The following is a 12,500-nucleotide window of genomic DNA, read 5'->3' on the forward strand; positions in this document are numbered from 1 at the left end:
TGTGAAGAACGAATTGTAAAACGCTTTGGATATAAACTTATATAAATGCACCATTTCCTGAGCGGTAGGCGGTCGGAACGATGGCGCCTAAGCGTCAGATGTTTACCACGCTGTACTGACGATCGTTGGCTGTGTACAGCGTATGCATTCAAACCATGTATATATTTATAAGGAAGTGTGTCATTATTACTCATCTCGGACGCCGACCATATCCTTTACCGACACCGGCAACTAACTAGTGACATCCACGTTAACTGCCGGCTGCGTTGCATCGTGGGCGCTCCCTTGCGTGACCTGCCTATCGTCACAGCGACGTTATTATAACACTCTTTATGAAATGCTTTGAGCAGGATTGCATCGATCACTTTTTTCTTTTTTTTCTCCACCCTGGTGAGTTTTTGGTTTTGTGTATATAGACCATGCATTGAATCACTTTGAATTCATCGTCGACTGTAAGATAACGTCTTTTGAATATGTAAAAAGAAATGCAATTCAGAACAAATGTATTCTGGGAAAGTATTCTCAATAAAAACTCCTTTTGGGAACGGTGTTATTTTCTGTTGTCATGGCCAGATTATGCCACTAGGGGGACCTGAGACTAGGAAATGCTGTGGGTCCTCAGGTCTGTTGGGGGGGGGGGCTACTCATAGTGCCTTTTCAAAAAAAAAATGGAATTACAATAACACGTTGGCTACATATCCATATTACAGACTGAGCTATTACACACAAAGAATTAAGAGGAAATAACAAATGTATGAAAATGTCAGGTCTAAACAAATCAAAGCATTGGATATCTGAGATGAGGTAATCCAGAGGCATTACTGTTGTGTTTGAATCAACAGTAAATTGTGCCCGTCATAGATTATTATCCAGTTGTGAGAACATTTACATATATATATATTTTTGTGTATATCATATTTGTTTGGTGTTCTTATTAAGATTAGATTTGAATGTATTGTCATCATACAGCACAAGTACAGTACAATGAAAAGAAGAGTGCAAATGTAACAGTAAAGTGCAACAGTAATATACAATGTACAGGTAAAACTGGGTATACAATATATAAATTAGTACTACAGAGTAATAGTGCTAATCAGATGCATGTACAGAGTTGTAGTATTAATATGTACAGTGATACAGGTATAAAGACACTATGGTAGTAAGTCATACTGGCCAGCAGTGTAACTAGTAAGAGTAGGTAAGAGATATGTACAGATATAGATATAGTATTAATATGTACAGTGATACAGGTATAAAGACACTATGGTAGTAAGTCATACTGGCCAGCAGTGTAACTAGTAAGAGTAGGTAAGAGATATGTACAGATATAGATATAGTATTAATATGTACAGTGATACAGGTATAAAGACACTATGGTAGTAAGTCATACTGGCCAGCAGTGTAACTAGTAAGAGTAGTTAAGAGATATGTACAGATATAGATATAGTATTAATATGTACAGTGATACAGGTATAAAGACACTATGGTAGTAAGTCATACTGGCCAGCAGTGTAACTAGTAAGAGTAGGTAAGAGATATGTACAGATATAGATATAGTATTAATATGTACAGTGATACAGGTATAAAGACACTATGGTAGTAAGTCATACTGGCCAGCAGTGTAACTAGTGAGAGTAGGTAAGAGATATGTACAGATATAGATATAGTATTAATATGTACAGTGATACAGGTATAAAGACACTATGGTAGTAAGTCATACTGGCCAGCAGTGTAACTAGTAAGAGTAGGTAAGAGATATGTACAGATATAGATATAGTGTCTATAGATATGTAAAAAAGGATTATATGCAGGTATGTACAGACATATGTGGATATATATATATGGTATAAAACAGCACTATTGTACATGTATGCTATCATACAGAGTTATATGGGTAGACTATAGCATGAGGTAGGTAGCTATGGTTACAGTGTAGGGCAGTTGTAGACGGTGAAAGCAGTAGGTAGGTATAAATTGAGTATAGGCAACAGAGTTCAAAGTTCGTACAGAGTGTATGTAACAGAGCCTAGGGTGTAGGGGTCAGAGTTCAGGGAGATGGTAATCCAGGGGGCGTTACTGTTGTCTTCGAATCCGATGATGAACTGTACACAACATCATATAGATGGATGACGGGTCTTTGTTGGGACATTACAGTCCTGTGTGTGCGTGTAATATTTGTTTAGTGATTGATTGATTGATTGATTGATTGATTGATTGATTGATTGATTGATTGAAAACTTTATTAAGAGATTGCAGAATGGGTACAGTACAGCTCAATACATCCAATTGTTAAGGGGATGCAGACCAGAGAAAGACTTTCGTCTTGTTTACATCAGGGTCCCCCATTTTCAATTCATCAGGACATATATGACATACCAGATCTACAAATATACAGTACTGTTTGTGATACAAGAAGAGTCTAAGAAAAGAGAGTATGTATACATTTGACGTAGAAACTGTACATTGGAGGAGGGGGGGGGGGGGGGGGGGGGAGGAGCGGTGGGTGGGTGGGGGGCTGGGGACACTGTACTACAACTGTACAAGCAAAACTGTACATTGGAATATTGACAAAACCATGCTTGGTCATTTACTGTACATTGGAGGGGGTTGGGTTAGGACATTTACAGGGGCCAGTTTCTAATTGCAGTCTCCCGTAGGTGTTCTTTGAGAGTGTTTTTGAAAGTGGGTAGTGATTCACATTCCTTTACAGCTTTGGGAGTAACCACATAACTATAAATAAGACGGTAATGCTTTTTTTTCTGCTTTGGTAATAATCTATTTATAGTCAGGAAATACGATGGTATTCTTTAAACGGCGATGACGTCATCACGCATCACGCATCACCACAGCGTGATGACGCGTCCAAGGACAGCGTGTGGAACTGTCCGCGGCGTCGGCTCGTCTGGTTTAGTCTCGGTCGATAATAACCTTCAATAGAGGATATACTAATATAATCATAATAATATAATAGCGGTGGCTGTGATATCAGAACAGGTGCGGCCCTGGAGACGACATGGCCTCAGTCAAGGAGCAAGGTGAGGTGCCGTTAGCACGCCGAGCTAGTGAGCCTTATTGATTGATTGATTGATTGATTGATTGATTGATTGATTGAAAGCTTTATTAACAGATTGCAGAATGGGTACAATACAGTACAGCTCAATACATACAATTGTTAAGGGGATGCAGACCAGAGAAAGACTTTCGTCTTGTTTACATCAGGGTCCCCCATTTTCAACTCATCATAATGACATCATGACATACAGATAGACAGTACTGCTACATCTATACATTTATGACAAGTAGTTTGGGTGACTTTCTAAATGACTTGGGATCCAAACTCAACAATCAGTGATGATGCCTAGAGAGACAGATATATATATATATCTCTATATGAACCAGACTGAATGTGTTGATATATAACCGTCTCTATATGAACCAGACTGAATGTATTGATATATAACAGTCTCTATATGAACCAGACTGAATGTGTTGATATATAACCGTCTCTATATGAACCAGACTGAATGTGTTGATATATAACAGTCTCTATATGAACCAGACTGAATGTATTGATATATAACAGTCTCTATATGAACCAGACTGAGTGTATTGATATATAACCGTCTCTATATGAACCAGACTGAATGTGTTGATATATAACAGTCTCTATATGAACCAGACTGAATGTGTTGATATATAACAGTCTCTATATGAACCAGACTGAATGTATTGATATATAACCGTCTCTATATGAACCAGACTGAATGTGTTGATATATAACAGTCTCTATATGAACCAGACTGAATGTATTGATATATAACCGTCTCTATATGAACCAGACTGAATGTGTTGATATATAACCGTCTCTATATGAACCAGACTGAATGTGTTGATATATAACAGTCTCTATATGAACCAGACTGAATGTGTTGATATATAACAGTCTCTATATGAACCAGACTGAATGTATTGATATATAACAGTCTCTATATGAACCAGACTGAATGTGTTGATATATAACAGTCTCTATATGAACCAGACTGAATGTATTGATATATAACAGTCTCTATATGAACCAGACTGAATGTATTGATATATAACAGTCTCTATATGAACCAGACTGAATGTATTGATATATAACCGTCTCTATATGAACCAGACTGAATGTGTTGATATATAACAGTCTCTATATGAACCAGACTGAATGTGTTGATATATAACCGTCTCTATATGAACCAGACTGAATGTATTGATATATAACCGTCTCTATATGAACCAGACTGAATGTGTTGATATATAACAGTCTCTATATGAACCAGACTGAATGTGTTGATATATAACAGTCTCTATATGAACCAGACTGAATGTGTTGATATATAACAGTCTCTCTATATGAACCAGACTGAATGTGTTGATATATAACAGTCTCTATATGAACCAGACTGAATGTGTTGATATATAACAGTCTCTATATGAACCAGACTGAATGTATTGATATATAACCGCCTCTATATGAACCAGACTGAATGTATTGATATATAACCGTCTCTATATGAACCAGACTGAATGTGTTGATATATAACAGTCTCTATATGAACCAGACTGAATGTGTTGATATATAACAGTCTCTATATGAACCAGACTGAATGTATTGATATATAACAGTCTCTATATGAACCAGACTGAATGTGTTGATATATAACAGTCTCTATATGAACCAGACTGAATGTATTGATATATAACAGTCTCTATATGAACCAGACTGAATGTATTGATATATAACCGTCTCTATATGAACCAGACTGAATGTATTGATATATAACCGTCTCTATATGAACCAGACTGAATGTATTGATATATAACAGTCTCTATATGAACCAGACTGAATGTGTTGATATATAACAGTCTCTATATGAACCAGACTGAATGTGTTGATATATAACAGTCTCTATATGAACCAGACTGAATGTATTGATATATAACAGTCTCTATATGAACCAGACTGAATGTGTTGATATATAACAGTCTCTATATGAACCAGACTGAATGTGTTGATATATAACCGTCTCTATATGAACCAGACTGAATGTGTTGATATATAACAGTCTCTATATGAACCAGACTGAATGTGTTGATATATAACAGTCTCTATATGAACCAGACTGAATGTGTTGATATATAACAGTCTCTATATGAACCAGACTGAATGTATTGATATATAACAGTCTCTATATGAACCAGACTGAATGTGTTGATATATAACCGTCTCTATATGAACCAGACTGAATGTATTGATATATAACAGTCTCTATATGAACCAGACTGAATGTGTTGATATATAACAGTCTCTATATGAACCAGACTGAATGTATTGATATATAACCGTCTCTATATGAACCAGACTGAATGTATTGATATATAACCGTCTCTATATGAACCAGACTGAATGTGTTGATATATAACAGTCTCTATATGAACCAGACTGGGCCTAACAAAAATAATAGTTGGTTTCAGGTTGGTTGTCAGTTTGGCCATGGGTAGGTAGGGAATTTATTTTATTTTATTTTTTTATTTTATTCTTTCCCACGGCGACTATGGATAGGGAATTTCTTTATTTAATTAAAATGTTCACAACAACATGGATGCATGTACTCTGCCAGCATGTTTAATATCCATAATACTAAATGTTTGACTAAGATTTCTATGAAACTTTATTCTTAAAAAAAAAAAAAAAAAAAAAAAAATCGGATTTGTTAGGCCCTGAATGTATTGATATATAACAGTCTCTATATGAACCAGACTGAATGTATTGATATATAACCGTCTCTATATAATATGACCAGTCACAGTGGACAGACCAGATGTGTGTTTTTTTTGTGTGTGCATGTTTATAGCACAAGTGCTAGTTTTCAACACTTAGTCCATTGAGGCTTTTCTAAAAGATAGAATAAAATTAACAGTAAAATACAGAATTAAAATCACAAATCAGAACAAATAGTTACCAGAGCAAGAGTGAGTCCATGATCAAAACAACAAAACCAGTCCGCGTCTACAGTACATACCGTATGTGAACACTGCTGCTTTGATTTCAGCCACACCTTGAGTCCTCTGCTGAAGACGTTGGCATTGGACTCCAGTTTTAAGCCAGTAGGCAGAGAGTTCCATAAGTTTGCCCCGTTAGTTAACGGAGAAGGCAGACTGTCCAAACGAACTCTTGCACATCATGGGAACAGTACAGTCACCATTATTGGAAGCTTGTGTGTTTGCTCTGCTAGAGCTCCAACGTCTAACCACCAGTCCAGAAAATAATGATGAGACATGATTGTGCAAACATTTAAAAACGAGTCTAATATTACAGAAAATTACAAAATTGTCAAACGTGAAAAGATTGTTCTTACTCAAAACACTGCAGTGATGCCATCGCATTGGTTTACGGTCCATGATTTTTTTTTATAGCCTGTTTGTATATTATAGTTATGGGTTTTAGTATGGTTTGTGAGGTTTGTGACCATGATGTGATAGCAGTGAAAGGGGTTAACCTTCTGTAGTGTGATTGTGAAAGGGTTAAGTTAGTTCAGTTCTCTCTCTCCGTCCTGGTTCACCTGAGTCGCGTGTCACATGGAGAACCTTGGTTATTATAGAACCCCCTTGTTTTGGGAATGAAGGTCATTTGAACTTGTGAAAAAAAAAACGTCAGTGGAACAATGGAATACACACTGAAGTCCTGGATCAGAACCTATACAGAATATACAACGTGGATACACACACACACACACACACACACAGGGAGCGAAATTAACTTTTTGACTCACCGGCCAGTGGCGGGTAGATGGGAAGAGTCTACCCGCCAAGCATATTTCTTACCTGCCAATATATATTTTATATATACAATTCTTTTTTTAAATAAAATATATATTATATAATCATACTTGTAGTTGTATTATCTGCGAGACATCGCCACCACGCAATAAGTCAAAATGCTTGCTATCTGCAAACAGCTCCACTGTCTGTTTTGGCTGTGTTGCTCTTCTAGAAAAATAATCCTTTCAGGGTTGCCTATTGAAATACTGTACACTTTCCTACTGTACACTTTCCTGATTAATTGAAATGGGGGACCCTGATGTAAACAAGACGAAAGTCTTTCTCTGGTCTGCATCCCCTTAACAATTGTGTGTATTGAGCTGTACTGTATTGTACCCATTCTGCAATCTGTTAATAAAGTTTTCAATCAATCAATCAATCACACCTCCAGTACAGAAACATTGTTTGAGTTTGCGTGTCAGGTAGACCATTGATTGACAGTCGAGTCTGCCAATTACATCACATCGCTTGCACTCCGGTGCTGCAGCTGGACCCATTGCCCACCTCTGCTGTTGATAACGCTAGCCAAGTTATTATACACACAGATACACAGTGGGCCAGTGACTTTGGTGTAGGGGTGTAACAATGCATCGATCCTAAGGGGGAAATTCAACTGCATCGATTTGAAAATGTTAGAATAGATTATCGCAATTTTAATGTGTACACGTTATGTTATTGTCATGTCCGTTACAGCCAACACACCGACATACGCTACTGCATCAACGTTATGATTAACAAAGCAAGGCATTCGTTTTGTTGCATTAACGTTATATTACTATTGCTATCGATAAATCTAGGTGTTCTAAAATCTATTGCTATTGGTAAGAGAGACTATAATAAGTTGGTGTCTCGGAAAACGAGAGCCCTGATCGCGGAGTTTCAGGAAGTAAACAAGAAAAATGAGAGCTTCCGATTGGTCATTTGCTTTATTTCCCATGAAACCAGTCACTTCACTCTACTGTGATTGGACCGTTGGCTTGAGTGCAATGTGGGACTTGTAGTTTTTTAACGATCTCGCAGCGGAGGAAAAAAAAGACGAGAGGCTATAATCTGTATTTGCACAGCGTGCGCGTAATTGATTTTACCATTCGCATACAAATATTTTTAGGGGCCTGCTTATGAACTACACGCCACACGGTGTCATGCGCCAAAGGTAAAAACAGACCGCCCCTGGCGGGCGGCGGGCTTTAGTTTCGGTCCCTGCACACACACACACACACACACACACACACACACACACACACACACACACACACACACACACACACACACACACACACACACACACACACACACACACACACACACACACACACACACACACACACACACACACACACACACACACACACACACACACACACACACACACACACACACACACACACACACACACACACACACACACACACACACACACACACACACACACACACACACACACACACACACACACACACACACACACACACACACACACACACACACACACACACACACACACACACACACACACACACACACACACACACACACACACACACACACACACACACACACACACACACACACACACACACACACACACACACACACACACACACACACACACACACACACACACACACACACACACACACACACACACACACACACACACACACACACACACACACACACACACACACACACACACACACACACACACACACACACACACACACACACACACACACACACACACACACACACACACACACACACACACACACACACACACACACACACACACACACACACACACACACACACACACACACACACACACACACACACACACACACACACACACACACACACACACACACACACACACACACACACACACACACACACACACACACACACACACACACACACACACACACACACACAGTCAGACACACACACACACACACACACACATACATACACATACACATACACATACACATACACATACACAGTCAGTCACACACACACAGTCACACACACACAACTCACACAGTCAGTCACACACACACACACTCACACACACACACAGTCACACACACACACACAGTCACACACACACACAGTCACACACACACACAGTCACACACACACACACACACACACACACACACACACAGTCACACACACAGTCACACACACACACACACAGTCAGTCACACACACACACACACACACACACACACACAGTCACACACACACACACAGTCACACACACACACACAGTCACACGCACACACACACAGTCTCTCACACACACACACACACACACACACACACACACACACACACACACACACACAGTCACACGCACACACACTGTAGTAGTTGGAACACTAGAAACAATTGCCTACACTAAAGCTGCAGTAGGCAACTTTGGAGAAATTAACAATAGTGAGTTTACCTGCCCAGCAGAAATATAACTTTAGTTAGAAATTCAGAAATATAACTTTAGTTAGAAATTCAGAAATATAACTGCAATAGAGATGAATTTATTTATGTAAACAGAAATACACACAGGATTTAAACCCCAATTGGGCCACGCCCATCACATGCATTGCATTGTTTTGAGGAATTATCACGCGATAAAGTCAGGGACTTATTTCCATCGTGGTCCCCGTCGGTCAGCGACAGTGCACGGTGCAGGAAACACATTCAGGCGACATGTAAACACTTAAGATAAAAAATACATAAAACTCTTATACTACAATATAGGGCTGTCCCCGACTAAGGATTTGGATGGTTGACTAGGATTGGCCAAAATTTGCCGTTAGTCGACCTTTTTTTTTTTTTTTTCTTATTAAAAAAAAAAACAATTTTATCATTCCATTTGGGCTGTGGGGGGTGCTTAATGTCTGAAGGAGTCGACTGAAGGCTTCTTGTTCTCTGTGGGGGGGGGGGGGTTCTTAATGTCTGAAGGAGTCGACTGAAGGCTTCTTGTCCTCTGCAAAAGCATGCAATTGGTCCACTGATGGATACATCTTGATATTTGTCTAGTCTAGTGTGTTCATTAGATGGGTGAAATCCTCTTTCAGTGCCTCTGTGCCTGTTTTCTTAGGCAGTTAGCCTCTGGTATGCGTGCCATTAGCGTTAGCCACGCTTCTAGGCCTCTTTTCTTTTGGAAAGAATGATAAAAAAAATAAATACAAAAATTCAATAGTAGATCAATAACAAGCTTTAAAAAAAAACTAGAGGATTTGTAATTAATTTATCTAATTAATCGCATTTTAATCGCATAACCATTTTATGCCTGATATTCTATATTCTATAATCATATTTCAAATTGCATGTGTCCGGATGGCAGAATTCAGTACTGTATCTACAAAACCTTCTGTTTAATCATCTTCCCTTTATTCATTTGCTTAGATTTTTCAGGTCTGGTCAATTTTAGCATGGTGTTATTCAGTCAAAGATAAAAAAAAGAATTGAATTGATATTCTCATTTGGTTCATTACAATTGACTCAAGCCTACTAACGGACACAGTATTTCTGACACTGGGAATACATTCCCTGAGATCCATAGATGTCCCTAGAATCAGATACCAAGAACATGTAAATGGACCATATAATAAAAAAAAAAGTCTGTAAATGTGTATTCTACGTTCTTTCTTATCACTTTGAGTGCCGGGACCCGTCTTTAGACGTCTTTCCTGGCCATGCTAAAGTTGCCGGGGGACGCTGTACAGCGTCCTTATATCAATATTTCAAAAATCTGCGATCGGATTCATAATGTCCCTCCGCTGGCCTGAGATCCACCAGCAGGACCCACTGAGCTCTCTGGCGGTTCAGGAGCGCCATCTGGAGGCCGATCGGCGCAACCGCTTAACAGGAAGCGCAGTAGAGGTTTTGCTGGTCGGCCATATTACTTCCGGGCACTCGGTATAGGTTCCGGCACTCTAGCTCGTCACACTACATAGCGATCGATTGCCAATAACTCGATAAACAATATGATTTGGACGTATATACCATTATACAAGCTGGAGATGGACCGGGTAATAATATATCCCATAATGATACAATTTCTACTCGACGATGATCGCCCAACGGCGCGCGGAGACTGGGGTGAGTTTCAGCGTGTAACGCTACCGTCTTCGATAATAACTGATATTATCAACATTTGACCCACATTAGATGATTGGTATAACGCTGCCCACGGAATTATAAACGCCCCCTCGCCCATCCGGTCAACATCAGATGACGTGTAGTAACTTCTAGAAGTACGTCTAGTTGGAATTTTTTATATCGCGCTGATTGCCATCAAACTGTATTTCATCATCAATATAATGCATTTGGGGCTATAGATCACGTTCTGGAGAAAGCTGCAGAAAGAGATGAAAACATACTTATACATTAGACCATACTTTACTATGAATATGTGAATGAAAAAGTTTAACGTTGCTACACAATGAACAATACATATAGGACTTTGAATGGGCCCTAATAATGGCAATGTAGCAATAGAATTAAAAAAGTTATAGCCCTGCAAAGAAGGGGACTTTTTCCATAGACAAATAGCGCTGGCAATCTATGGTATATCATTAATTTAACCTTAAACAACCAAAGTGTTAAGGAATGAATGAGTTTAAATTTTTTTTTTATAAAAAATAACGTTTTTTTTTGTAATTAATTTTGAGTTCATTTTCATAACGCGATAATTTGCTGTGTAATTAATTAATCTAATTAACGTGATAAACTGACAGCCCTACTATTTTCATATCGCAGGACAAGGTGTCCGAGTTAACCAGTGATGAGGTTAGATTAACACGAGTTAACCAGTGATGAGGTTAGATTAACACATATTGAGTTAACCAGTGATGAGGTTAGATTAACACGTATTGAGTTAACCAGTGATGAGGTTAGATTAACACGAGTTAACCAGTGATGAGGTTAGATTAACACGAGTTAACCAGTGATGAGGTTAGATTAACATGTATTGAGTTAACCAGTGATGAGGTTAGATTAACACGAGTTAACCAGTGATGAGGTTAGATTAACACGAGTTAACCAGTGATGAGGTTAGATTAACACGAGTTAACCAGTGATGAGATTAGATTAACACGAGTTAACCAGTGATGAGGTTAGATTAACACGAGTTAACCAGTGATGAGATTAGATTAACACGAGTTAACCAGTGATGAGGTTAGATTAACACGAGTTAACCAGTGATGAGGTTAGATTAACACGAGTTAACCAGTGATGAGGTTAGATTAACACGTATTGTCATCATGCAGCACAACAAAAAGCTTTGTCGTCCAACCGGAGTGCAAATGTTACAGTAAAGTGCAACAATAATATACAATGTACAGGTGATTTAAACTGGGTATAAAATATATACATGAGTACTACTGAGTAATAGTGCTAATCAGATGTATGTACAGAGTTGCAGTATTAATATGTAACAGTGATACACAGGTATAGGACACGGGTTCTGATCCACAGAGTTCTACCGTGTTGTGATTGTAAACGGGAGCTCTGATGGTTAACGTGGCTCATAATAACGTGTCCATTTGACCCGGCAGCCGGTAAGGACCGCGTCATCTTCGTCACCAAGGAGGACCATGCCGCGCCCAGCAGCGCCGAGCTCGTGG

General features: G+C 38.8%; 2 protein-coding genes across 2 annotated transcripts in view; both read left to right on the forward strand.

Annotated features, from left to right (window-relative positions):
- sec61a1a (SEC61 translocon subunit alpha 1a) overlaps positions 1 to 545 on the forward strand; it is a 20,206-nt gene extending 19,661 nt beyond the window's left edge. Inside the window, exon 12 of the mRNA XM_084316557.1 lies at positions 1 to 545. This exon is cut by the window's left edge and continues 1,577 nt beyond it. The gene's annotated coding sequence lies outside the window, so the exon portion shown is untranslated.
- A 2,318-nt stretch (positions 546 to 2,863) lies between these two features.
- The window catches only part of LOC311230239 (mitochondrial intermembrane space import and assembly protein 40-like), a 14,243-nt gene continuing 4,606 nt past the window's right edge, over positions 2,864 to 12,500 (forward strand). The window contains 2 exon segments of the mRNA XM_084316452.1: positions 2,864 to 3,035; positions 12,432 to 12,500. The exon segment at positions 12,432 to 12,500 is cut by the window's right edge and continues 33 nt beyond it. Of these exon segments, the coding sequence (XP_084172578.1) occupies positions 3,014 to 3,035; positions 12,432 to 12,500 (91 nt within the window). The 5' untranslated portion in view covers positions 2,864 to 3,013.

The sequence above is a fragment of the Notolepis coatsorum genome, assembly GCF_963971535.1.
Source record: "Notolepis coatsorum genome assembly, chromosome: 6".
Classification (NCBI taxonomy): domain Eukaryota; kingdom Metazoa; phylum Chordata; class Actinopteri; order Aulopiformes; family Paralepididae; genus Notolepis; species Notolepis coatsorum.